At 44.0% G+C, this 27,806-nt stretch overlaps 1 protein-coding gene across 14 annotated transcripts; it reads right to left on the bottom strand.

The window, feature by feature from the left end:
* Window positions 1-449: 449 nt before the first annotated feature.
* ADNP (activity dependent neuroprotector homeobox) lies at window positions 450-26,864 on the bottom strand. 14 transcript variants are annotated; one of them, XM_082065717.1, is made up of 11 exons: window positions 26,599-26,864; window positions 23,966-24,015; window positions 21,660-21,781; window positions 19,852-20,114; window positions 18,852-18,947; window positions 16,647-16,805; window positions 15,273-15,318; window positions 13,848-14,154; window positions 6,316-6,428; window positions 5,026-5,118; window positions 450-4,648 (listed from the first exon to the last, which is right to left on the bottom strand). In XM_082065717.1, the coding sequence occupies exons 7-11, from the start codon at window positions 15,309-15,311 to the stop codon at window positions 1,517-1,519; spliced, it is 3,684 nt and encodes a 1,227-aa protein (XP_081921843.1). In that variant the 5' UTR covers window positions 15,312-15,318; window positions 16,647-16,805; window positions 18,852-18,947; window positions 19,852-20,114; window positions 21,660-21,781; window positions 23,966-24,015; window positions 26,599-26,864; the 3' UTR covers window positions 450-1,516. The 14 variants fall into 14 exon arrangements, with proteins under 14 accessions (XP_081921843.1, XP_081921847.1, XP_081921848.1 ...); XM_082065721.1 differs by having other exon boundaries at window positions 19,852-20,106; XM_082065722.1 differs by lacking the exon at window positions 19,852-20,114 and having other exon boundaries at window positions 16,647-16,802.
* Between the last annotated feature and the right edge of the window lie 942 nt (window positions 26,865-27,806).

Raw genomic sequence — 27,806 nt, 5'->3', positions numbered from 1 at the left:
TCAGTGAAAAACTTTGGAAAACCTTCTTGTCTAAATCATAGGTGTTCAAATACCTTTGCTGCCATTTACCCTCAATACGTAGAGAGACAGTTCTAGGTAACTTCCTAATGCGTGAAAGTGATCTCTGTTCATATAGATACAATGGGATGAAAAATATAAGTAATACATAAACCTTGTTTCTCCAGGGTGCAGAACAAGCAAATCTCTATAATCCTATTTATAAAATAGTGGTTTAGAATGCTAAATAGTGAAGACAAATCCAGCCAAATCTACATTTTGTAGATTTTCGATATCCCTGAAGGAGATCAGTCTGTTCAGTAAGGAAGTACCAAACATCCATGTCCCAGCAGAGCTGTGGAGCACGTGGCAAAAACAAAAGGAATGAATGTAGTAGCAAGGTGGGATTTACCAACCAGGAATGCAGCACTTGCATGTAATAAAGCAAATAGTTACATTAAGCACAATACAGCAATTTATTTAGATGTTTAAATGAAGAATACAAAGGGAAATAAAGATCACAAAATTATACATACTACAACAGTGTGTCATATATTAGATGGTATAAATGAATACAACACCTTGTTGGTGTTAACTAAAGATAAAACTAAATATCCAAAACACAGCACTTTTGTTTCAGCGTGCTGCTTGAACACAATACACTTTTATACAGATCTAAAAGGTGTCAAAATTAGTAGCTGCAAACTTGTTTCTTGCATGTGATTTTTCTTTTTTTAGCTTAAAAGATTTCAGAAAATGGCTCTGAAATACGTTTGTCATCGGTTGTAATGTCAAGGATATTCAGAACAAGAAAATTCTATAATACAATAGAGTCCAGATATATTTTATGTTGCTGGCCTCTGGTTTGAGATTGTACAAGGTTATGTGCAAAAACTAAGTTTGTCAAAATTCATACTATAGCAGTTTCAAGCTTTTGCTAGGTAAACTAGATACAGCATTTATTACACAGCAGGGCAACACTAAAAAAGAGAAACAAATCTATGATGGGTACACAAGAACAATTTCATAAGCTTCACTTGAATAGGTCTAAAAGACTGTACAAATATACATTTCAACTATTCAGAATGATACATGAAAAAAATCAATTTCCCCATAGTCTACTATACACGTTGAACTGGTAGCTTGGATGGTTGGCCCTACACTACCATGTGAAAAAGGGTAATGTTTAAAAAGACATCCAACTGAACATGTACAAGAGTGAAATAAATGTTGAAAATGCAGATAAAATAAACCTCTGCTTTTTCTGTGCATTCTGGAGCCACCAGCTTATCTGTTTTCACATTAAGTTACTGTGCTCAGCCCAGCAGGTATTTCTCAAGCCAGATTCGCCAAGAGCATCCTCAGACAACCCCGGGCAGAGCGGCCGCGACCGCCCGCCCTCACACCAAGACAGCACCAGTCAGTACCAGCCAGCCGCCAAGCTTCGCAGTCACACTGAAATGAAGGTGTTCGGTCAGCGGGAGATGGATCGTGTTCCTGACGCTTCCGAGTGCGCGGCTCACGCTTGCTGGCTGCTCAGCTCCACCCCGGTTAGGCTGCTGTGCATCGGCTCCGCCACGCCGGCAGCCACGCCGTCAAACTGCTCTCCATCCTCGCTGTCAATTGTGCTGTTCTGCCATTCCATCTGCTGGTTCGACAAGCTCTCCTCCATCTCCGATGTGTTTTTCCATTGCGACTGGTCTTTAGACCAAAACTCTTCTACTTTTCCATAGGAACGATTCTTCCACTTTGACTGTTCTTCATCACTTTCAGATCCACCCCCTTTTGTCTCAACAGTCGGTTTACTGCTACCAGCATCTTCACTTTGGGAGGATTCATCTGTCCATGCTTCTGGTTTTACTTCCAATGCATTATCCTCAAAATCAGAAACCTGCTGAGAACCGGGCCCACTCTCAGACTGTGAAGCTCCATCCTTCCACTCAACAGCATCATCCTGATCATCCTGATCATCCTGATCACCTTCGCTATCTGAAACATCTCCCACCAGCTTTGTTGGCTCTTCAGCAGAAAGAATCTCTTCATATTTCGAGCTTTCCTCTGGTTTTTCATCTGGCTTCTCCGGAGACTGTGATGTATTTTCTTCAATGATTTCCTTGGATATGCTGTGCTCTGCGTTCTCCACGATGCTCTCAGAAGAGGTTTTCCCACCAATGTCAGGAACACACTGACCAAATGGACTACCACTTTCATTGTACTCCTCTTCTATATTTTCATAGCTGTCTGAGGAACTTTCATTATCTTTTTCTAAGCTTATTTTTTTATCAACAGTCTTACTAACATTGACTCTGGAATTCTTTTCATCGTGGTTTTCAAACAACCATTCTGCATCAAAATCCATTTCATGTTTAACCTTGTTTAACTCTTTCATATTGAAACCAAGCAGCACACCAGGTTTGTATTTTTCACAATCTCGAACGCATTTCTTCCTTTTGTTACTAAAATGAGATGCAATATCAGATTTCCATAGCCACAAACTGGCAGCCAGCTTTTCAATCTCTCTCCTAGTGGGATACGGTTGCTTATTAAAATACTTTGTAAGAAATGTTTTCCTGGCTTCATAGGAATCATCTTCATGACCCTTGGGGTCCAATGCTAGAACAACAGGTTCTTCAGGCCTCTCCTCAAAGGCAGAGGGGGAGTCGTCATCATCCATCTTCCTTTTCTTCATTAGCGAGAACTCCATGTGTTCGTAAGTACGTTTCACGGGTGCTACGGCCGGAGCACCCAGCCGAGACGCCGAAGAGCCTTTGTCCTGCCCGTTCTGAGTCTTGCCCACCCCTCTGCAGTGCACGAGGTGCAGCGTGATGGTGGAGGCCGTCATGTTGCTGGTGTACACACCGAGGCAATGGATGCATTTGTAGGTCAGCTTCTTCTCAACCGGATGAACTGTCTGAATTACTTGATGCCTCTCCCGTAGATGATGTGCAAGCGCATCAGAGATGGGGCCTTTTAGGATTGAAAAGCACAAAGGGCAGAGAGTCTTCCCCACGTCTTTTTTGTAGGGAACCGCTGCTTGCGGAGAACTTTTGACAGGTACATCAGACTTCTCCTGGATTTTCGGCTGTGGTTTTGGAGGAACTGGGGGAGTATTCTGAGCATGGTAAGCTACAGATTCAGCAGGAGCATCTCTCAGGTTGTAGGTGGTTACAAGGAGATGTATATTCGTGTGACTACCCTGCTGCAATGTCAAATCAAAGGTTAGCGTGGAATCAGTCTTAGGTCCCATTTCTTCGTCAACATGAACCATTCGCATGTGAGCAGCCATCTTTTCAACATCATTGAAGGTTGAACGGCAATATGGACAAGACAGACCATGTATTAACATATGATTAAGCAATGTATCAGTGGGTAAATAGCGGTTACAGTATAGACATTTACTAGTGAAATTGTGTATTTTCATTATATAGTTAGCTACTGCAGGCACCTTTTCAGCCTTGTGCTCCTTTTCAAAGTGGACACTATACACATTCTCGGGAAACAGCTCATTACAGATAGTACAGATTTTCCACTTCTGTGTGGATGACGTATTGACACTGGAAGGACCCGTAGCAGCTACAGATTTCGAGCCAGACTGACCTAATACTCTTGAAGCTGCCTGCGACTGAGATAATGACGTCTGCTTCAGCTGAGCTGACGAAAGAGAAGATGAGTTGGCAGACTGAAGAGAGAATCTTGCTGAGGCCTGTGACCTCTGCTCCCCTCCAAGAGTGTATGGCCTTCCATTGCCTGAAAACTGTTTCATTGATTGCGATTGCTGTGGAATAGAAACTGCTGCGTTACCGCTTAAGCTGAGCCTTCCGCCTGGCTGGCCAACATAACTTGGTGGTACCGACTTGACTCCGTAATTGTTTTGTTGTAGGTGAACATTTGACATCATTCCTGCGGAATTTAATGTAGGCTTTGGTATAGTGAGTCTGTTCATCATCTGTTGTGACGAAAGAGATCGAACGCTTCCAGGGGACAGGGCACCCATCCTCTGCGGGAGTCCCATGGGCTTTTTATCCTGTGGTTTTGGAGTTATCAGCATCAAAGGTTTAGATCTTGGAACCACTACATTAGTGTGACCTATCATTGCTGTTACCTGATATCCTATACGTTCGTGGTCTTCGATAACATGCTGTACTAAAGCTTCGTATGATTTCGGCATAAAAAGGCATCGTTTGCAGTGGATACTACCCTCCTCTCGGGTACTGGAACTTAACGGAACTGCACCATTGAGTGACTTCTCCCCTCCCTTTGCTATATAAGGAGCAGCAACATGCTGAAAATGTTCCCTGTAAATGTGCTTTCTAACTATTTCATACAGAGGATCTCGGTAAGTGCACTTCTTACAGTAATAAACAGCTTGTTCTACACTGTCAGCCTGCTTGGGTTTAAGGCTCTCATGTTTGTTTTTATCTTTAAAAGTGCTGATGCCTCCACTCGGTGTATTGGCATTTGGAGCATGAAATATTTTAATGTGCGTTTCCAAAGTCTTTTTGTCCGCATTGAAAGTACAGTAAGGACAATTAAGGAGAATCCTATTTTCAAAGTCTTCGCTATGAACATTCCGGAAGTGGCTTTTGTATGCTGAAAAGAACTTCGAGGAAAATGGACATGCACTGCAGCAAAAGGGCTTTGTCCGATAGTCCTTAAAACAAAGAACACATTGAAAAGCCAGTTTTAGAAAAACAACAGCCATGATCTTCTCTAAACAACAATGTTTCTGAAGTCTCAGAACCCACTGCAATAGATCTTTAGATTAATTTCTTCTCTCCAATTTTTGATGCAGATCAGAACCTAAAAAGTTTATCATCTGAACACACACATGATGTGGTAAGTGCCAATTTAGAGGTGCCTCAAGAATTTAAACTTAGCATGCAAGGCTAAATCATCAACGTCTTCCTTCACCAGTCCAATGAAGATCAATAGGCAAAACTGCAGAAAAAGCTCTTGGCATATTTGTGAAATGCCCTTTAGTATGAACCACCTTCGGAATGAGACGTGTCAACAAAAACCATTACCAACCTGGTTTTTTGTAAGCGATGGGTCCCACAATCCTACATCTTCCCATGTAGTGTTTTTCAAATAAAAGTCATTAGGTTCAAACTGCTTAAAATCCTGGAGAAGGGGAAGATGGGAAGAGAGCACAGAGAATCAAAACCAAAGAGCAATTTCTCCCTTAAGCAACTCTTGTGAGGTGCGTGCAGCCCTCTCAGCTGCGGCTGGCAAACGGGACATCGTTAACCCAAGGAACCAGGAGTATTTGCCATGTACCTCTTTGGAGGACGAGTTGTCTCAACATCAAAAAACACCTGAAGAACTACTTTCAATACTCATCCTCCTAATTAATCCAAGACTGTAATTACATACCTGCCCCATTTTCAAAAGCAGACATGGAGAAAAGTTTTCCCGGGCTAGTGCTAAACATTTAATATCACACAGATGCTTTAGCAAAACTCTGATGTTAGGTTGAGTGGTGGGTTTTGTTTGATTGGCTTGGGCTTTTTCTTACTTTAATTTCACAGAGGAATTCAGAACCAAGTTTTCAAAGTTTGGCTACATGTACGATGTCCAAGAAGCCAAATTGCTATTAAAAATAATCCTATGAAGTACTTCAGTGTTTCATCTTTGGCAAAAGACCACAGCACATAAGGACTCAAAAATAGTATTTCCACTGAAGTGAACACTGAAAGTAACATCATCTCAGGTCAGAATTTTGCCCTTAAAAATTACGACTTGCTCCACAAATTTTGCACGCAGAAAGGACTGGCCGTTCGTTCTTTTACACATCTCCTTTAAATGCTCTTTAAAGAGACAGAAACAGCAAAGCTGAAGCAAACAGCTCATAATTTGCTGAGCACTCTAAAGAGTTAAAGTGTGTGAATTTACAGGACAGAAGTTACTGTTCAGGAGGGAAAGCTCGACTTTGGGATGGGAGTTATGGAGTTTGTCCAGAAGAGCAGTACAAATGCTCTTCCCTTGTAGGAACTAACACAGGTACAGAAGTGATTATTTAACTCGTAAAAAGTGTTTGCAGGTACATTGTAGCTCAAGTCATTAAGTCCTACTTTGTGTAGAACTTAAAAGCAACGCAGGGGTAGCAAATGGAATCCCAGAATCATTCTCAGAAACTGATGAGAACAGAGGAATAGGGTGTGGGAACAGGATACAGAGGATTCCTTCCAAATTAACAGGAAACATTTAACATTTTGTGAAACAGATTAAAAAAAAAAAAAAAGTCCTACACCAAAGACCTCACAGTGCCACTAACTTTGGAGCGTTTTAACCACACCCCCTGGGAGGTACGATACTTACTTCTATATGCTCTTTACAGTATTCCAAACCAATGTCACTAAGTATTTTTTTCACAGTTTTCCGGGCCTTTCTTAAACTGCCAAGGTTGTTGACAGGGAGTTGGAACATAGTTTCTATTGAAAAAGAAAGTAAGAGAACAGGTTTAAGTCAAATGTGTTTTGTCTGATAGTGTTGCACTTTTAATTATTACTAGTTTTCTGTCTCGTTTTACCCATATAACTCAGTATCAGAGCTGTACCATTAACTAAGAAACTACCACATTTTCTGTCTGATTTGTTCTTAAATGAGGCCATAAAGCCAGATATCGACAAACTTAAGAGAGCACTTGAAAACCCAACAAACTGATGTATCAACTACTGCAGGACTAATCAGGTGCATCTGGAAATAATTGGTTTTTAAAGTGTTTGTATTTACAAGAAATTTACCCCCTATGCTGAATTACTTAAAAACTCAATTTAACTTTTGTGCATAGACAGAGATCTGAAAATCAGTCAGATGAGCTTTGAGGTTTGTGTCAGTCTTGTAATACATTTAATAGTATCTCCTCAGTGGGAAAGACACTTCTGGCATTCAGACGTAGGCAGGAAAAGCAATTTATACTGCTTCCTCCATTTACTGTATATATAGCTTTAAGCAGCTGCCAAGCTGGGTAGCATACATTTTATTAAGATGGGACCCAAAAGCTTGGGTAGAGCCCTTCAGATATAGAAATCACTGGAAGAAGTACAAGAGATGCCTCAACACCTCTAACTGGAGCTGAGACAACCCCCCCTTTCAGATCCCAACACAGAGCCAGCTCATTCCAATTAAACCGGCCGTTGATGACCGCGACCATCCAGCTGCAACAAAGTCTACAGTTTTAAGATATGTGGATCCCCAGATTCAGCCGTCACCACTAAGGTTTCTTCCAAACACTAAGAACTAGTCTTGGTGCGGGTGTCTGCAGTTCCCAGCCCGTGTCCTGCTGTCCCTGCTCAGCTACACAACCACCCCCGAGGCTCCTGCGCCTTGAGAAGGGGCAAAACAGCATAAACGGGAAAGTCCCTCAACACCTACAGTTATCTCGGAAGGGAGAAATTGTTGTATTAAAAAATTAAGCCCACGAAGAGTACATTTACATGTTTCAGGGCAGCATCACAATTAGTTTAGTTACTTCACCAAATAGAACTAAAAATCTCAACTAAAAATACCAATTGAAGGTTGCAATTTTGCTTCAATTGTAAAAACGTATAATACAGTTTAAAGTCGAGCCAGATCCATTTGACATTAAAGACATAAATAGTAATTGAAAATATTTAAGAATGGGGCTGAGGAGCGGCAATACCAATTTTGTGAAGTATCACTAACAAATTAGTTTAAAAGATGGTAAAAACTCATGGGAAAAATTCTGTTGCCTAAGAATTGCAGCTCCTAACTGGCCCACTGATTAATGCCCATGGTTTAGTAAGGTTGTGTCTTATTTGCAACTTCCAAGTAGTAGCATTTTATCTATTTTTGACCTGTAGTTGAAACAGCAAGAGAACCTTAACATTTCCAGATGGAAAAAGCAACTCCAGCCTGCAGTTTCTTCTCCTAGGCCAGGCACTATGAAGTAGCTTTCAATGCTCAGCCCACTGCCACTTCTTTCATGACTTAAACCAGACCTGACTTGTGTGATAGCACAACTGCATTAATAGGAAAACAAAAAAATGCCACATAGTGCACAGAGTTGAGTTATATCCCTGAACACAGGTCACAAATTGGAAATAAAATATGCTTAACATTCTATTCCCTCTCTTCCCTGAACAGAACTGGGAAGTATGGCTCTGAACGCTAAGCTAACACAAGTTGGCTTTCAAAGCACAGCATAGTGGGGTTTTTTTGTTGTTTTTCAAGTCAAGAACACCATTTCTAACAAGTTCTTGCTGCTGCAGTTCATCGAGCCAGAGTGAAAAATATGACTGTAGCCAAGAAACATCTTCTGGCTCCACTAATTCCTGCTCTGTCAGGGCAGCGGGCGGACGCTGCTCATTGCCTCACTTCACTCGTGCTGCCCGGGGCTGCTCCACAGCTACCTGCACGCTCCATTTTCTCATGGAAAAATATATGAAGCAGCACAGTCAAATATGTTCAGGATTTGAATGAGTATTTTCAAGTGAACTTCAAATCCAAGGAGGTAATGTCCTAGTAATTTTATTCCACAATAACCCAAGTTCTTAGTATCAATTGTAGAAACGTCAGTGTCTGAAAAACATTACATTTGAAACCTTCTAGCAAGCTGTGCTGTTTTCCTTAAAACCAAAGTCCCTGATTAAAGAATTTATTCATTTTGCTTGTGAAGAAACCATTTTTTTTTTCTCATGAACAAGTGATGTTTGTCTTTAGGCGATAATCACTTGTAAACTGGAAAGTCAGCCACAAGCTGAAAATCATGCTTATTATCAAATAACTTCTTTAGTACAAAACACTGCTAACAACTTCTTCACCAAAAAGAATCAAATGCTTTCTCTTAATTACTGTGTCTAATATAACTAGACATGCCAAATATGCCATGAGATATATAAAGCCAAGTGATAAAGAAAGCAAGACTAAGGATAGATCTCTGTTCTGTCTGCACCATCTTGCCTCTGCCCTTTCGCCTGCCTCCCAGACAGATCTTAAAGACAAGAAGTGACCAAGATCTTCCTCTCCCAACACATCAGCATAGAGAACAGCATTAGATCTTCACATCTGAAAACTCAAGATCAACCTTAGTTTGCAAATTCTGCTTCATAGCTGAATCCAGCTCACCTAATCCTCACAAACAACTCCTCCTTAAGCAAATACAGTTAATTGTATTTGGGAAGTTCCTTGCCCATTTAATCATAATTAGTGGAGTGGCAGATACAGTCTGATATTATTATGGTTTGTGACTACACAAAATGTCTGACTGTACCAGTCAAAAAATAGTGGTAAAATAAACAGACTGCAGGAGAAGTATTTGGAACCTGCTTTTGCTCTGTATTGATGCAGCACCAAGCGTAAGGGTCTAGGCCACAGCCAGGTACTGATTCCTAGAATAATTCAGCAGCCAAATGGAAGCAGAAAAGACAAGCTACAAAAAAGCAGAGTATCGTTACTAAATTAGAAACACTGCACTTCAGTCTCCAGTCCACAGTCACGTTTTGGAGGTGCAAAGACCTATTTTAACCAAACTTCATGCAGAACTATTTCACTGCTATGGGCAACAGCCACTATGCAAAACATGAACGAAAAGACGAGTTTCCTAGCGAGTGCACGTGTGTTAACGAAGCGGCCTGGATGAAGCACGCTTGGATCTTCATCCAAAAATGTGAAGGGAGGGTGGGAGGGAAGGGTTTGTGACAAAGCAAGGACTATTTGTAAGGTAAGCAGAGGAACAACAGTTCAGAGACTTCACTGAACTCGGAGTGTGTACATGGTATCATGCACTGAACTGCAACACCATCCTTGGCTTTAATGGGCTGCAAGAGTCCCAGGAAGGAAGAATTTAATCTCAAGTGCAGTTCTGGTATGTGCATCTTATCACCTCAAAATTAGGGCATAAAATCACAACAAAGACTTCTGAAGTTTGAGAAGTCCGCAGGAACCACATCAGTTCACTCAACAGAATCACACCCTGAAATGGGAATGGGCCGGGACACCATATAGGCTGATTGATGTAAATTAATAATTATGTCCAAGTTTTAAGAAGCAACTACAACTGCAGGCCAAAAGAGGCAACAGCATTTGGCTTCATCTGTTTGAAATCAAAGGCTTCCTCACTGTTTTCAAAGAACTCAGGTTCACAGGTGTAATATGAATAAAAAGGGAGCTCACTTCCAGTTAGCGCTGCCTCCCAGCAAAGGGTTTCCTCTCGGCTCAGTTCTCTGACCCTTTTCGCCATCGGTGGGAAAAGAAAATACTAGCGGGGGGAAAATGGTGTAACACCTTAACATGCTCTCAGGAGCACTAGTGTGAACAATATTTGGGAAAAAATATAATTCAAGTGAACAGTAAGGACAAACCCACTGCTAGAGAAAATTTCTGCTTAGTTTTAGGAACTTAACAGTGCAAATATCCTAAGCACGGGAAATCAAGACTTTAATTTTTATGGCATGACAAAAAAGCAGAAAGTTAACAAGGTCTAGCCCGCAAGTTAACCACTGCATAGTCACACACAAGTTCCAACAACCCCCATATTTTTCAACATACTAGGGGTTTTTTTTAAATAGATTTTAGCATTTAGATAGACTTGCAGTGACTTGTTGCTACTCTTACTAGCACTTCAAATTCCAGACAGAAACAACTGCAGTGACTATTCTGAACGCTTCCAGAACGCAAAGTCTGACACATCCTGCTGCTACGTTACTCGAAGTGATTTTTAAACCACTTTTAGTATTTAATAAAAACACACTGTCCCCACTGTAGGAGCATCAAGCACTTCAAATTAACATGGCCATGCAATTCAGCCCTTTAACGCATCAGTTACCAAGGGACTGGAACCACCTAGAAAACTGAGTCAAAAGATGAATTCAAGATAATTCATGGAAAATACAACACTGCATGCCTGGTTTAGAGTTCTACGTTGCAACCATGAAGGGTTTCTTTTCCTCAGTGCAAGCAGCGCTCCCATCCGAGGGGAGCACCCATCTCATTCACAACACGCCGTGTTCACACCTGCAGAGCTACCACCTGCCAGGGGGATAAGGAACACAGGAGGGAAAACCAGCAAAACCCCGCATCAGCCAAACTATCACAGGTGATAAAAAAGAGAAAGCTTCCACCTGTCTTTAGACCCCAAAAGCTGTTCCTATTTTAGTGTAACTAAAAATCTTCATTCTCTGGTGTGTCTTTTGTATTTTGGAGCTCACCAGAAGAGCTGCCTTTGATAGCATCAGGCAGCAGATGTCAGACTGTTTCAGCTCTGCCAACTCCATCTACAACAATGCATTAGAGGATCTTCCACCATACAGCTTCAAAGCACCCCCAAGGTAACAATGCTGTTCTAATTCCGGGAAAGATGCATCAATTTCAGAACAAGACAACCTTTTCCTCTCAACTACACATTCCAAATCTGCCTCATCATGTTATTTTCATTTTTGGACAACATTAACGTGCTTGCTATGCTTGTTTTGTATTTGAACTTTGTTACAGTTCTGACAAGCCACAGGTATAATATCGTTCTAGTGCCACAGGCTAGTTAGGAAAATGGTGGGTTTCATCCAGAAATAGTTTAAAGACCTAAAGAAAGAATCTGGAAGAAAATCTTGCTGTGCAAAGGAGCCAAGACAACACCAGTCTAGGTATTCTAGAAAACCTACTCTAGATTTTCTCTTCTTTTCTTTATGCTTAACTGAAAACGACACCAATTCCTTCCTACCACTGCCAGTCTGCACCATCAGCAAAGCTTCCATGAGCACCAGCACAGACCTGCAGGTGACCTGCACAATCCAGCCAGGAAGAGTCCTGCACTCAACAGGGTCTGCAAAGAGCATCACCGTGAAATGGCAAGTGAAAAAGAAACAGTTATGGAATCCCTAAAAGCTATAAAGAAAAGAGCCCTAGTCCGTAGTGCAGCTTATTCAGGCATCTGGGTATCCCAACGCTCCTCACAGTGGCCACTGATTCTTCTGAAGTAGCTGTTCCACTGGGGGGACAATGGCAGTGGAATACACGAGGCTTTTAAAGCCCTTTTTTTTTAAACATACAAGGAAAGTATTATGTCAACATTGCTAATGATACTAGAGGAATAATTTTAAAGTCACTATCTGGCTATTCCCCTTATTTCCTTTGGGAATTTTATGAACATAGTTGTGAGTTTCTGTAACTTCCCAGAGCTGAGAACAGTCAGAAGCAGCAGTCAGTCAAGAAAACTCCACAATTCCATTTTCCTAGTGAGTACTGAGTGAAAATTAGGAACGAAGAGAATAAAAAAATTACAGAAATAAAACCGAGGCTCCTGGAAGTAATTGTTTTTATATGCATTTATCAATTTTGCTGACATACAATTTATTTTACCAGCTGATGACTCCCAGGCCTACAATGAATCCTGACTGGAGCACAGAGGTACAGAGCTGCTATTTCATTTCAGGAGCATTTTTCCCTCACAATGAAATATGTGAAGTTACTCATCATAAGCAACATTCACCCCTCACTCTTAAACATTGCAAGTTTATTTTTTAGGCTCAATAGGAAGGATCAGCACTAACAAGAAAAGCTTTATGCGTATTCAGTATGCTGACCGTTTTGGTTTTGTTGACTAACAAAATAATTCGGCCACATAGGAGTCAGTGGTTTTAGCAGTAACACAACTCTGGTCTCTGCTGGGTGGCTGTGTCCTGCCAGGCCCCCTCCCCAGGGCTGCCCAAACACTTCCGTGGAGGAAAAAAACAGATCCTCAATCCTAAGACAAATATATGTTAAATACAGAAAACCCGAAAGACGAAATGAGTTTCTCATTTCCAGACAGTGAATTCGTGACTGCTGCTGAGAAGAAGCGCTATGTCACCCAAGATGCGGTGACAGCACCTTCCCCACGCTGTGCATCCCAGCCCCAGAGGGGAGCAGAGGCCTGTGTCTGCACAGGCACCACCCCTTCTACTCCAAGGGCTCATTTCGAAATCCCTGTGGGCTTGTAGCAGATGAGAGTCTGAGTAGTCCAATAAACCCCTCGCCAGTTCCCTACAACTCATGTTTTAGGGCTACTGCAACAAAAACACATTTCGTAACTCCAGATTAAAAAGTCCTATATAAAATGTAATAAAAATGCAACTTTAGAAGGGGCCTTCATACTGTAAACAGCTACTGTTTGTCAGTTTGTCAGACTGGATGCCAAGGTGTTGGCCGAATTTATCAAGTCAAATGTGACGCTAACTGATTTGATGCCAACACCCGAGGTCTAATGACACAGAACGTGCCTCTCTTGAGCTGACTGCTTCTTAAACAGCATCCTGTGAAATTTACACTTCCGTACAACTTCTGTTAAATAATCTACCTCAGAATAAACCTGGGGATGCAATTACAACTACCTCTTGGGCATGTTATTGAAAAGAATAAAATAAAACATCGGTTTTACCTTCTCTTACGAGCACATTTGGTTGCCCCTTTCCTTCCTAATGCTCTCATTTGCACATATTGGGAACACTGTGAAAACCTGTACTTTTTGGTGATCTGAAACACAGTCTTATCAACTGTACTGTTGAAGAAAGTATGAGGTGTGAGCATGTGTGCAAAACAGGCAATTACATAAGCAATGTGTAAACCCAGCCTTTGCTAGCCCATTGTGACTCGTCAAGTTTGCATACATCTATACTTAGATCAATCTTGTCTTATTAAAATAATTAGTGCTGCAAGAACTGTAATTCATTAAAGCAGATTTCCTACAAATTTAAAACTAAAAGATACTAACATTTTTTGTTATTTCTGCATGTGTTCTTATTCTCTCTTCTCCCCTCTCCCCCTCATCATCCCTCTGCTGCTTCGAAAGGTCCATCCTTTCGTTGCTCTTTCCCCCTCTCCTTTCTTTGCTGGTTCTTGGCCTTCTTGGTCCTTACCTCGCTCATTTTCCCTCTTCTCATCTTCCCTGTGCCAATTCATAGGGTCCACATTCTTTCGTCGTTCTCTCTCATCCTGTCTCCACCGCTTCTTGATATCTTTGTCCTTAACTTGCTCATTTTCTCTCCTCTTCTCATCATCCCTGTGCCATTTTATTGTTTCTGCATTTTTCTGCGGCTCCACGCTTCTTTTGAGATAGTCTTGTCGCCTCCTCCTCTTTTTTAACATATCCCTTTCCCTGGCACGAGCCTGCTTTTCTTTCTGGGAAAGAAAAGCTTTACGGGGCATCATGAGCTGCTGCTGTACCTGTAATAATATCGTATCCATGGAATAATATACTATACATGCACTCAGGCACCAACAACTCTCATTCGGAGCTGAAAACTTCAAATACTAAGCCCAAATACTTTACTGCTGCTTCTCTTTCCTTCAGAACCCTCTGCTAGCTCTGTGTTAGAGAATGACGGGCAAGCTGCTGCGTTCAGCCCCAGGCAGCCCCGATGGCACCTCTGCAGCTGGCGCAAAGTCAACCCCAGAAAATCCCGGGCCTAAACCCTGGGGTTTCCGTCCCCTCCTCCTGACAACTCCTCCCACAGAGTTTTTAAGCAGCCCTTGGCATTGCTGCATCCAACAGGCTGGTAGGAGAGTTGTGAATGAGACTTGAGAATGTTCAAACCTTAGTTTCTTCTCTTCCTGGAGATCTACATTGAATGCAACTTAAAAGGTGCGTGTTTATCTTTGCAGTCCTCCACCTCTACCAAATTTAGTTGAAAATGGCCAACTTTGTTCTTGGCTGGGAGGGAGGGGAGATAAGGAGACAAAGCACAATCTGAAAACTCGTATAAGCTTTGTTTCCTCTGGAAACCTGGCCAAAACAATTAACTGCAGTTCATGAAGTAAGTCCTGACTCATCTACTCAAACTTCGTCTCCGTGCGTTATGTCTTGCTACTCACAAAACAAAGAAAGAAGAATGTGACTATTCACATTCCAGAGGAGCAGCACTTTTCTTGGGGGGCGTGGTGCTTTGTTTTGAAGAGCTGTCAATGAAGACTACTTTGTAACAGGTTTTTTCACTTTCAGTCATTTCTCTGTAGTCACCCAAAACATTCACATCTTTAAATTTACCCGTGTTAAATATCTGCAATTTTGAAACTATGGAAAACAGACCACAGAAATATTTTATACTATTAATAATATCCTTTAAATATTCTTCTGTACACATTGAGCAACATTTCAGAAATGTCGAACTGCAGTTGTGGCCCAGGTTTGCTTTTTGGGTTTGTTTTTGAATTTTTGTTTAGAAGAGAGTTTTGCAGAGGTCTAATCAAAATGAAAACTGCAGAAAGGACAAAATTACTAGATTAGAACACTTAAGCAAAGCCTAAAACAAAATGAAACAAATGTACTTTTAAAATTTAGCTACCTTATGGAAAGCACTTGTTCCCAGCATGCAATACTCCATCTTTTTCCTACAGAAAAAGCAATGGTTCAAACCCTTATTCTAAAAGCTGTTCCTTTTCCCTATGTACTATACCGCCCCGCACACTTCAACCCGCTGCTCTAGTCCATTGCCCTTGTTCGCTTTGTATCGTGACCCCATGGTTTTCATGTTAATAATTCAACCCCAAATTTCTTAATACCCATAACACTAAAAGGGAAGGGCTGCAGCAGAGTGAAACAGCATCGTCAAACAAATGCATGCAGTTTGGTAACAAGTTAGTTATGCTAAAAATGACTTTGTTAAAAAGTGCAGAATAGCTTTCTACTGGACAGCCTGGTTTTGAGTATTAAATAGTTCTTGATAAGAGTTATTGTTAAAATCAGAAAGCAATGGAAATCAGGATCAACATCGTCAGTGCAACCTGGACACTGGAAATGTTTAACACAGTTCTCAATTCTCTATCGGCTGTGGGACACTACCACATTACTGTTGTTTACTAGAGCAAACTTAACTTATTAACTATTAAAAAGTACATTATCTTTATAATTTTATCAGTAACCTTATTCCAATAACAATAGCACGAATAAATTTCAGAGTAAATAATATTTCATGCAAATTATTCTCCCTTCCCTCCCCCCTGTCCCCGGCAAGTACTGACACTTTAAATCTGTCATTTAAAAAACACTCTTTTGGGACTAATTGTTATATTTTCTTTCATTTGTGTTGGGTTTTCTTGTTTGTTTTGGGTTTTTTTCCCCTTTTGGCTTGATCTTTTCACTGTTAACTACAGCATCCTTCCCTCCCCTCCCTTCTTACATATCCCAGCTCACTTTGACAGAGCGATTTAAAGACAAATGATAGAAAATATCTTATAAAAAAATATTTCAGTTGAATTTCCAAAATGAAACATTTCAATTGAGATTCAAATAAGAAATGTCAGATCCTAAGGAGTAACTTAAAGGAACATCCAACTTAAACTATACCTCTTTACACTTTGGTATCACAGGGTTTTCCCCAGTTTGTTTCAGCACTTCAGGCCCTCTGGCCATTTCTCTTGTAGTCAAAATCATCTTTCACTTTTGCCTCTGTTGGTTTTAATAAACCAAAAGAGGGGGGAAAATTTAAACCAGGAAACTAGTGAATACGCAGCGAAGCTGCCAGACTGATTGAGCTCCAAGTCCCCCACACCCCCAGTTTTTCTAGAGTCCAAGTTGGTGTTCCTTTAAGTTCCAAAGTTCCAAATGTCAGGAGTAAACAGTCAGAATTATCCTCTCTCAACCTTTTTTTGCCCACACTTCGCCACATGAAATTCTTAACTCTTCCCAATCTATTTAGTACATATTATGAGGCATTTACCTCCAAAATTAATGGTGCTTGGGCGTCTCAGACTCATTGGACAAGTTTCATGCAAAAGCCTCCAAAAATAATTCTCCTTCCAGAACGCCCACCTCAGCGATTATATTACACCTACTGTGTGAGGCCAAAGCCCGGACATAGAAGAAGGATCATATCCTGCTGTACAAAACAAAGCGTTAAAGACAAGAGATAAGAAATGTAATAAGGGCAGTCTTACATTTATAATGTACGTTTCATTGCAAAGGACTCCAAAGCTAATTATAAACCACATTTACGGTACCTTTACTGACACGGGGCTACTGCAGAGTGCACTCCAGCAAGTGCTGCAGGAACTTTTATGGCTTAAACAACAGCTTTCTCTGGGTGATGCTACCTGAGGAGTATTTTTAGTGCTCAGATTTCAGTTAAGTTACCCAATTCAGAAATCCAGCAGGATACAGAGACAAATGCTCCTGCCCACAGTTCATGTAACCTTTTGAGTCAAATGGTCAGGACCTCAGTTTCCACCTCATCTGAGCTACTAGAACCCACAGCGTAGCTGCACCCTGTGTAGATGAGGTACCAGGTGAAATACCAACAGCACTTCCTCGCACAGGTCATTTTTGCTAGAAGGTTCCCATACAAACGCTGTCCCACCTTAAATTACAAGACTCTAGGAGTTCAAACAGGTACTGTGGCTCTCAGCCACAACCTTGGGGACACACATTCATTTGGGAAGTATTCAGATTAAAATGGTCAGTTAAAACACCGCTGTGAAGTAAACTCTGCTGTGGAGTAAACTCTTTTGGGTAACAGCATGTCAATGATCATGCTTCTGTAGGAAGACTGATACCTCTTCAACTCACACCACCCAGGGACAGAAACTCAGTCTTGAGCAGACTGGAAACATAAGACATAACATTAGTATCACAAAGTCTGGAACAACCAAATCTGAAGTGTGTAAAAGCAAAATTTGTTGAGTCATTTATAATTACTTTTCCGAGTAATAAGGGTTTTTACTGTTTAAAATTGTTAGGTTTTAAACTCTGTTGATTATTCAGACCACACATCCATAGCTTAAAAGTACAGAATGTTTTTCTTCAGCAAGTATGATTTCAACACAAGATACTAACATGTTCTAAGACATTTTAAAAGACAGAATTCTTAAAATACTTCACATTGAGGCAAAACCAAATATTGCATATGCTTTAACAAAACCACTAGCCATGTCTTCAAACAGGTATGGATGACAGATTGCTTTGTTTCACACTGGCTTATTTTCCAACTAGAAAGTAGAATTTGGGCACCTGTGTCTCTGTCGAGTCCAAATTCACCTCTGTCCCTCTGACTCCTCACTGCAGAGAGCCCATCAGTGACAATTAGTGTATCCGTCTGATGATACAACTAATGAGCACAGGGAATTACTTCATCCCATACTGGGCCTTCTGAAGACTGAGTATCATTTCCCTGCACTGTGGTGCTGAGGAGAATCACCAAGCACCTGGCATTTTTCTGACTTTATACAATGCAACGTTATTTTAGCCCTTATTTTGCTCATATTTTAAGTTGAAGAAATTCTTTGTTTACATATAACAGTGCAATACAGTAGCATGTATCAGAGCTGACAGCAGGTGTATGTGTCTGGACACAATGGAACAAGGCCGTTACTTTCTTGACACTGTATTTTTTATCTCCCTGCTCCAACTACATTTACAATAAGGTCTACTTTTCATGATCTGCCCAGCCAGCTGCATTGAACAGCATGCTCTAAAAAGCCAGCCACGAAGCAGATTTGCAAAGGCTGTTAGTGCAACACGGAGTGAAATACCCTAAAATACAAGAAAAATAGGCAAGAAAATGAACCTATGGTTCCCACAGCAATAGAAAAGCAGCCTCCTCACATATGCAGGTTAGATGTCACTATACAGTATGATGGTGTATAATATTCTGTATGCACGTAATGAGAACGGCCTGTCCCTGCAGCAAGGCGGAGGCTGGGACTGCAACCTGACCATTCCAGGAGAGCTGGGCAGGGAGAACGACAGTCAGGAAGTGGAAAGGTGAGCAAATCAAAAATACCAGGGGCAGAAACATCAGGGAGAACAGAGGAGCTGGAAGAACCGCAAACTACTAAAAACTTCCTTGAAAAGAGTTGCAATTAAGTATCTCCCCTCCCTGCACTAAGTAAATGAAGAGTCCACTCCCAACACATCTGTCACGCCTTACGTTAAGCATTTGCACTTTCTTCTGTTGGACTCTTCTCTTTCCTCCTTATTTCAGCATGTCTGGCCTAATTTTCAGAGCACTGTGCACCCACATCTCCTGTGAAGGTAATGAGATTTGCAGTTTAACAGCACATCTGAAACGCCAGACAACTAAGGGCTTATTTTTCAAGCCTGCTATAATCCTAGGATGGAGACTGTTTTGTAACAGCACACGCTCTATTCTCATGGCAACATTTTAAACAGAGAGCACCTCCTCAGCCTGATCGCTCAGCCATCTGCACCACCAAGCTTCTGCCCAGGTAACACCATGGTCTTCAGTGAACTCCTGTCTAAACACCCCTCAGCTCACGCGAGAACACCCTGTGTGCAGCTGCCACGTCAGACCCCGCACGTGAATTCCACCTAAGCCAGCACATCCAGCACAACCCCTGGGCCCTTTGACTCGTGTCTCTAGCCAAGGTCCTTTCCCTTGTGTCTATACCCAAAACAGGACTAGGCATATTAGGAAGACAAAGTGAAAAGAAAACCCGAATCAAACCATCTGGAAAAAATTAAGATTATTGAAACTGAAGGAAATTAACAAATGTGGTTTGCCATCCGGTTAAAGGATTGTAAAACTTTTGCAGCACTGTGCACATAAAACCACCCCAACTCCCCCTCACAGTCAAATAGTCTATTTCTTAAAAGTCCCTTTGTCAAAAAAGAATTTTAAAAAATATAAAATTACTTCAGAGATTAAATCAAAAAAAGTTTCAAGTTGTGTGTCAAAACAAAAAGGACTGTTTAACACACCACTTCTCTGGACATCCTGTGTGAATATTGCTTCAGGAGAGCACAGAAGTCCATCTAAAATGTGGTACTAAAAAAAGAAAACCCCACTGAACCTACTTAAAATCCTTTGGAGGAAATTCTTAGGCTAGAAATCTTAACATGGTGTTTCTATACAATTTTCAGCAAGGGCTTAGGAGACTCTGTTTTATCTCGGGTTTTTTGGAACTTACTGTGGGGCCTCAGCTGGGTGACTCCAACTTCCCGGCAGAGGGAAAGCGTGCACGGCAGACAGCTCTAGTGAAAGGAATCAGTAAGGCTGATACGGCTTACGCTCCATTCAGTTTTTATTTAAAAGTTAAAAAACCCTCTTCTGCAGTCCAGCAGACAGAGAATCTTCCAAGTCATTCACACACTTCTCATTCTTGCTCGATTTCTGGAATTTTCCACTGGTGCCAGAAGCTCCATCTGGTGGGTGTGTGTACTAACTGCAAAACTAAGAAGTAATTAACTATTTCCTTATCAACTTTTGTTTAGTAGTAAAAGTTCTGTACAGTGTAGTTTCTACGTCCCAAATGTAAACCACAAAATGGCCAAATTTCGATTGCTCTGGGAACCACAACTCTTTATTCCTATTCCTGATGATTAACCTGCTACCTTCCACTCTGCTGGGAACTTCTGTTGGGTTTTCTTATTAGGCTGAACTACATTAAATGATGCCCTTAGCTAAATCTGAATGCTTTCTAAAGAAGGATCTTTTGAACACGCATGATAAGAAACACATCAATTCTGGCCATCTCTACTGCATTCCGAAAAGCAGTTTTAAATTGCATTCATTCTCTAGGGCATGCTATACCTCAGTGCATAGGAAATTTTAAATGAGAGGCAGTAGCAGCTCCAGAAGTAGGCTTGCACACCTACCGCCATCTTAAATAATATTTTGTGACTGTTCAGGATCTCCAAAGAGAAACGATTATATGCATCCACACATGTGCCGTGAAATCAATACGTAATATACATACTCAGTATGAAAGTCTCGCATGTTTAGGGCTATTTCTTAAAGATTTCAGTTTAAAATGTAATAAACTCTGCACGTCTTGCTGAAATTTGAAATTGAGACTGGAGATCATTGAAGCACAAAGGATGTTATTTGCTTACACCATGATATCCACACTTCACTGATCAGGAAAAAAGGCTGCATGAATATGCTTTACAATTCCAATTGTCATCTAGATCATAGCTAAACATGAACAATCCCAGAATAAAAATTAATTTGGAAATATAAGCATGGTTCATGAATAAGCAGTTACATTTAAATTAAATCAAGAATAATCTTGAAATTTTCAATCCAAAACTCACAGAAACATTTCTGTAAAAAAGTGGCAGAGAAGTCTCTGTGAAAACAAAGCATGTAATCAAAATGCACGTAATTTATGATTGGATTACACCGATTGTGAAACCGCAAGTGAAAAGGGTAGTCCTGTCGTGTGTGTCGTGTCTTCCTGACATCACCACCGTGTCAGCAGCCAGAGCAGAGCCCTGGGCCAGCCGAGCGGGAGCGCTGTGCAGGCAGAGCGGCTCCGCGCTCCCAAGGGCAGCAGGGCTGGCAGAGGCAGGAGGCAGCGCGGCCCATCCCAGCCCTGCCAGGGGCAGCACACACACTGAGATTGAAACCAAGGGTGAAACTGCAGCCCTCAGTGCCGCCTGTCCAGCAGAGGCATCGCTCGCAGGCTGGTGTAAGTGGCAGAAGAGATCAACAAAACAGAAGAGAGCACACAAACAGTTTTGGAAGCTCATCCAAACCCCTGCCAATACATGCTTTCTCAGATAGTAGATACATTAGATATTGAAAAGGTCTCGCCAACTGGCTAGCATCTGAGTATTTAAAGTGTAAAAATAGTCTGTGAAGTAGGCTGATGCTAATTGTTTTTCCTTTGCCTTACCACTTCACACACGCTATGCACAAATGCTGGCATTACATGATTGGGTAAAGTCTATAAACAAGAGCTTAAAATCAGTCTTACCACTTCACATTTCTTACCTCTTTCCCTTTCTGTCTAAGCATAGCTCCCAGTGTTCCAGGCCCTGACTACATTCCAGCGTTAATCCACCTCAGCTACTGCTGTCTTCCGTCTGACTCGGGAACCTTCGATATTCAAAAGGCTTCATAGCAGCAGCAGCAGGAATGGGGAAACAAAACAAACAAACAAACAAAAAGATCACAAACTTAAGTTTTACTTTTTTAGAGGGAAAAAAAAAGGCATTTAAAGACCATTATTTTATATTTCAAGAGACATTTGCCCCCTTACTGTTGCTGCTATGAATCTGCATCACTAACACTGTCTTTGGCCCAGCCGCGGCACAAGCAAAGAACTATCAGATCCAGAGTCACATCAGAAATCAATACACAGAAAAGGTAAAAAGGGGTGAAAGGAATAAAGAATGGCGGAGGTGTGAGGCTGGGAAGAGAGGAGCTGGGGGTAGGGAAGAGACATCAAAGAGTGAAGCCAGGCTAGAGCGCATCCCTTTGCCACATTTCAATGACTGGATGAGCTGAAGGGCATTACCTGAGTAGACAGGCTGTTTACACAGTTACTTACTTTCTATTTCTTGTAAATTGTTTCAGATACTACTTGGGAAGCAGATTTTAAATGAAACATTTTGCTACATGATTTGCACAGCCAAGAACCTGCAGATGTGAAGTGTTTGGAGTCAACTATACAGGTTTAGGACCCAACAGCCATTATCAGTTTTCGTCCAAATAATCTCTAATGCCACCTTAAGAAACCAGTAAGGATATAAATGGTGGTAGCTGAAAGTGACTCACTGCAGAAAAAAACCTGTAGTTATTCCACTCTTATTCAAAACCATCAACCGTTATACTCATTCAAAAGCACTAATGTGAAATCAGAGTGAGACACTAAATTCAAGCCCCATGTTCACCTTTCAACATCAGCCAGCTCTAGTGAAGCTCCAAACAAGGTACATTCTTTCTTGAGGCATATGGCCCTCAGGTAGATAAATAAGAGTTACACCCTCTCTAAAAATGTCTTCATTCAAACCTAGAACAAGTATTTGGTTTTCATACCAGGTCTAAGTACTTCCTGAAAGCCCCAAACGAACAGGTCCATTTGGCCATGCTGAGCAGCAGAGCAAGGCCGCTCTTCCCAAAGTGCCAGGTGAGTGAAAACAAACCTTCTACGTATTCAGGAGGTACAAGGTTTTTTAAAAACTAAATTAACATAATCAGAAGTTCTTTGTCTTCCAAGGCGTATGCAGACATTTACATTACATTATCCTCAAACCAGTACCTTTTATGCTCATCTCCATAGCTTATACTATTACTAGGAAACATACACTTTTATCAACGTATTTATTTATATGAGCAGGACTACCTCCACAGTAACAATAACACTGCTACATTTATGTTAATAAAAAACATACCCTATATATATATATATATAAAACCTAAGCCTAGAGCAGATCTTAATATAATCATAAATACTGTAATTCTTGTCTGGATGGGAGGCCAACAGTCAGCTGTTATCTTCTTTAAAAAAGCATGTTACAAGCATCTTAAAAAAAAATCCCAGCAAACCCTGCACTATTAATGTAGAAATGCAGGTGAACTAATAATTTAAAAAATCTCCCATCTTTGCCCATGCAGACAGAGCAGCACCTCTCCTGGCACCCACGTCCTCCAGACCTCCGACTATGATCCTCATCATATCTGATACTGTTTTGTTCATTCCTCATGTATAAAATTTTGTCTCTGTTAAACTAACTTCAAGTAGTGGAGCAAAGATAACTTCCCCTTTCTGAAAAAGAAAAAACAGCAAAACCACAAAACGCCCCAATAAATTTCCTATTGAGCCACTAAATCTTATTTGCAGCGATTTCAAATACATTAACCTATGAGCGCTGTCTTTGCTCCCACAAAATCATTTGTTCAAATTTCTGCCTTTACATCAATCAAATCAGCTGCCATCTTAATAAAAAGTTATAAAATACACATTTGGACTATATGACTTGTGACTACTGATAAGATTCTGATGTGGTTATCTATTCCAGGAATGCTACTTTAAATGCTAGTATCTACTTTCAATATTTACTATTATTATGGAGTGGTAAAGCTGGGTTGGGAACAATCATCTATTATTCACTCTGCAGTGTGTCAGAAGCACAACTTACCTTCCACAGAAAACGGGTACGTGCATTCATCTAGAATTTAATAGCTCATTCAGTAACTGCAGAGCTCGGTTTGGTAAGTACCTAATGAATGATACTTTAGACTATTAACGCTTAATTAAAATGCTGTTGTAATATACCACTGTAAGTGACACATACCAATTCTGAAAATGCTAATGGGCATCTTCTGACAACTGGTAACTTCTATCCTACATACACAGAAAAAAAAATGAGGTTATTCATCTCATCCTGAGGAGCACATGCAGCCTTCCTAGATGTTCTGTTGGTGCAGCTGATGCTTAACACTGCAGGGCACGAACTTTGCAAACCAGCCAAGAAGTTCCTCTCCTGTGAGGGTTTTTCATTCCTGAGCACTGTGAGCAGAGACTGTTCACCACTGGGCTGTCTCACCTTCCCCATCCCTTGAGTATCCAAACACCTCCATCCTAGAAATTAACACAAGTGATCTTGCAAGCTCTTAATGACTTTTAAGCTCTAATAGTTCCACACAATATACTTTCAAGCATAAATAGTAGTAACCTAAAGAGATGCTTTCTAGAAAGCTGTCTAATGGACCATGACTTCAAGTTTAACAAAAAAAAAAAGGGCACCAAAATCTATCGTTTTGCAATGATCTCAGAGAGCTGCTGGAGCATCTCATTTCTGTTAGATAAAAAAAAGTATTTCTAAAAAGTTAATTAAGAAATTATATTAGTCTTAGCAATGGCAGCTTACTATAAAAATAGTAGAAAACCATGTAGTTTAGGATTACTTTTGGAGGAGAACTAGTTATTTGTTGTGTATCGAAAAGGACATGTCTACTTTGACAGAAGTGTATTTAAGTATTTGTTGTAATAATTTTCAGTAAATGTAACAGTCATGTTACAACCCACCAGCCTCAAGTGCAAATTTATTAACAACAGTATGTTTCTCTTTTGTTGTCTCTTTTTGACATTTTAAGATTTAAACACATCACAGCAGATGTAGATGTGCTGATATCGAATTACTACCCAACATCTGTAAATACCCATCTAAAAAGGAACCAAGCTTTGGTTTGTTTGTGGTTATTAAAAGCAAAAATGATAATAATTAAAAAAGCTTTTCTGTTTTTTAAACAGGATGATCCATCTTTCTCACCTAGAAGGATGGTAACTTGTAACTCCTACAGTTACCAGAGTCCCCAAGTAAAAGTTTTTCCAAGTAGCAGAGACCCTGGCAGGGGGAGCAAGACCGGTGGCTGCAGCACATCCCGGCTACGCCGGAGCCAGCTGAGGCTGCTCCACAATACCCTGACAGGTGGGAATGTGTCTCCATCATCTCTGATACACCTTGTACCTCCAAACAGAAACAGAAAATAGAAGTAAAAATAAATAGAAACACAGCTAGTAAAAAAGCAAACCCAAAACTCAAAAAAAGGGAAAAAAAAAAACCCTCTTTCACACCTACCAAGTGGCCTGAATACATCCAGTAAACAAAGAATATCAGAACGTCAAAGTGTGCGGTTATCCGGACTCTCGCTATGGCCCCAGACAAAGCGCTCGATGCTTCACCAACGCCTCGCCCCGCAACTTTGTACCGCTGCAGCCGTGCGCTGGGATGTGTGAGAAAAGCCATGCAAGTTCATGGAGCAAACGGCACCACAAGCCACAGCCAAGTTCTGATACAATCGCCAACACCCTCCACGCAACCTGGCAGAGCCGCCCTGGATCCTCTCACCGCCCCCCAGCGCCCCCGGCCGGGAGATCCGCTCCGGGACGGCAGGTGGGGCGGCGGGAGCGCGGCGGGGCCGTCCCGCCCGGCGGAGAGGCCGGAGCGGGGCTGCGGGCGGCGCGTTGCGGTGGCACCGCCGGCCCTTCCCTTCCCCCCGTCCCCCCCCCAGCCCTGCCCGGCGCGGGGAGGGCGCCCCCTACTGCCTCCCTGCCGCACTCGGCTCCGCGCCGCCGACTGGGCTGCGGTGCATTTTGGGTGGGGGCTGGTATTTTTCTTCTACGGCCATAAACCGGGAGCGACAATACGGATCTAACGGGAGAGGGGGGCACCGCCAGCATCGCGTACGCGTGGTACTTGTTTTGGAAATCTCACACACAAACACACCCCCCCGCCCCCGGGCTGCGGGTGCCAAGTGGAAGGAGTGCGTGACAAGGAGGGCGCAGCTCCGCGCTGCACAGCCGGGCTGCAGGGTTTGGTTCCCCCGCCTTTGTCTGAGAAACGGGTGTCAGTAACTATAGCCCAGGGTAGGGAAGGGAGGGATGGGTGAGTCAACGTTGCTCCATCCCGCAGTTGGTGCCGGGCTCGGGATCCCGCGGATCGCGCCTTTTCCCGCAGGCACACACACCTGGGCTGGCGGGGACGCTGCGCCCCATTCATCGCGCCGCAGCCGCGCTGCTCTCCGAGCGGCTCCAGCGGAGACGCTGCGCCCGGCTGCCCCGGGGTGCCGGACCCGTTCACCGCCTCGCCATCCCGCTCACTTCGCCTCCCGCCATCGCCGGGACGCCCCCCGCTGTGGTCCCCCCTGGCGGGCGGGGGAAGGGAGGCGGCCGGGCCCGGGCACAGGGACGGCGGTGGCAGCGCCGGGAACCCGCGGTCCGGCCGGGGCACAACGGCCTCCCGGCGGCGGCCAAGTCTCTTCAACATGTGTGCGGCCGGGGAGGGGAGCGGGCCCGCCTGCCAACTCCCGCAGCGCCCGGCTGCGGCGGGCAGGGCCGGGACCCCGGGCTGGCGGGACGGGGCCGCCGGGCGGAGGGCGGGCGCTGCCCCGCCGGGTCGGACCGCGGACTCACGCACACACCTACCTGACCGGGGCTCTCCTCGGCAGCGGGGGCGGGCGCTCCCCGGCACCGCGGGCTGGGGGTGCGCGGAGCTGCCTCCCTGGCGCCGCCCGGGTCCCTGGGCGGGCGGGCGGAGCGGAGCCGGCGGCGGCGCGGGGGAGACAAAGGGGGCTGGATGGCGGGGGGGCGAGTGTGCGGGGGCGGCCTATGGTGAGCGGGTCCCGGGGGGCGGGGGCGGCGGCTTCACTGGGTTCGGTCCCCGGGGCGGGGGGTGTGGGGCTGCGGGCGGGGGGGTGGGGGCTCCCTGGGCGCCCTGCAGACAATACAGCCGGGTCCCTCCTGCCCAGAACCTGCCCTGGCCAAGATGGCGGCCGAGAAAGAGCGGAAGTGACGCGAGACTCTCATTAGCATACGGGACTCATTGTCCGGCGGGAGGGGAGGGGGCCGCGCCCCGGGGGGGAGGGGGCCCGAGCCCCGGTGGATTCCCGCTGGCCTGGCCCGCATCCCGCCCCGCGGGCCGCGCCCCGCCGGCGGCGGGCGGGCGGGTTACATAACCCCGCCGAGCGGGGGGGCTCTCGCGAGAGGAACGGAGGTAGCGGCGGGCGGCGGGATCTACCCCGGCCCCGCTAGGAGGCGCCGCGCCCTGCGGCTGGGTCCGGAGAGGGAGCTGACGCCGCCCGGTTATCCCTCCGCCGCCCCCAGCCGGGACTACATCCTGTCCTGAGGGGCCTCCGCCGCCGGGGCGGGGGCACGCGCCTGGCGAGCGGCGCGCCCACGTGACCGCGGTGCGCGCACGTGACCGCGCGGCCGGGAGCGCACGGCCTCGTGCCACGGGCAGCGGCGGCGCCTCGGGCTGCGCGCGCCCCGCCCCGCTCCGCGCGCCCCTTGACCGCGTCCCGCCCCGCGCGGCCCCGCGCGCACACCCCCGCGCTCACCCCCGCGCTCGCGCGTCGCCTCACACCATGGACAGCGGCGCGCGCGGGGAGCGGGGCCGGCGCTCCCGCCGCGGGACCTTCCGGGCGCCCTTCCCAGGCCCGAGCGGGGCGGCCGCTCCCGGGCCGGGCTGAGGCGCAGCGCGAGCGGAGCGCGGCTTCGCTCGAGACGAGGGCGGTTGGGAGCCTCGTGGGGGCCACGCGCTGCCGGATGTTCCCGACCCGCGGCAGCGCTGGGCGGGAAACGGGACGGGGTGACGGGACCGGTCCGGTCCGCACGCCGCTGCTGCCTGAAATCCG

This window comes from Streptopelia decaocto (assembly GCF_964273445.1).
Source record: "Streptopelia decaocto genome assembly, chromosome: 14".
In the NCBI taxonomy this organism is placed as follows: Eukaryota; Metazoa; Chordata; class Aves; order Columbiformes; family Columbidae; genus Streptopelia; species Streptopelia decaocto.
This window is presented reverse-complemented; position numbering and strand designations above follow the sequence as displayed.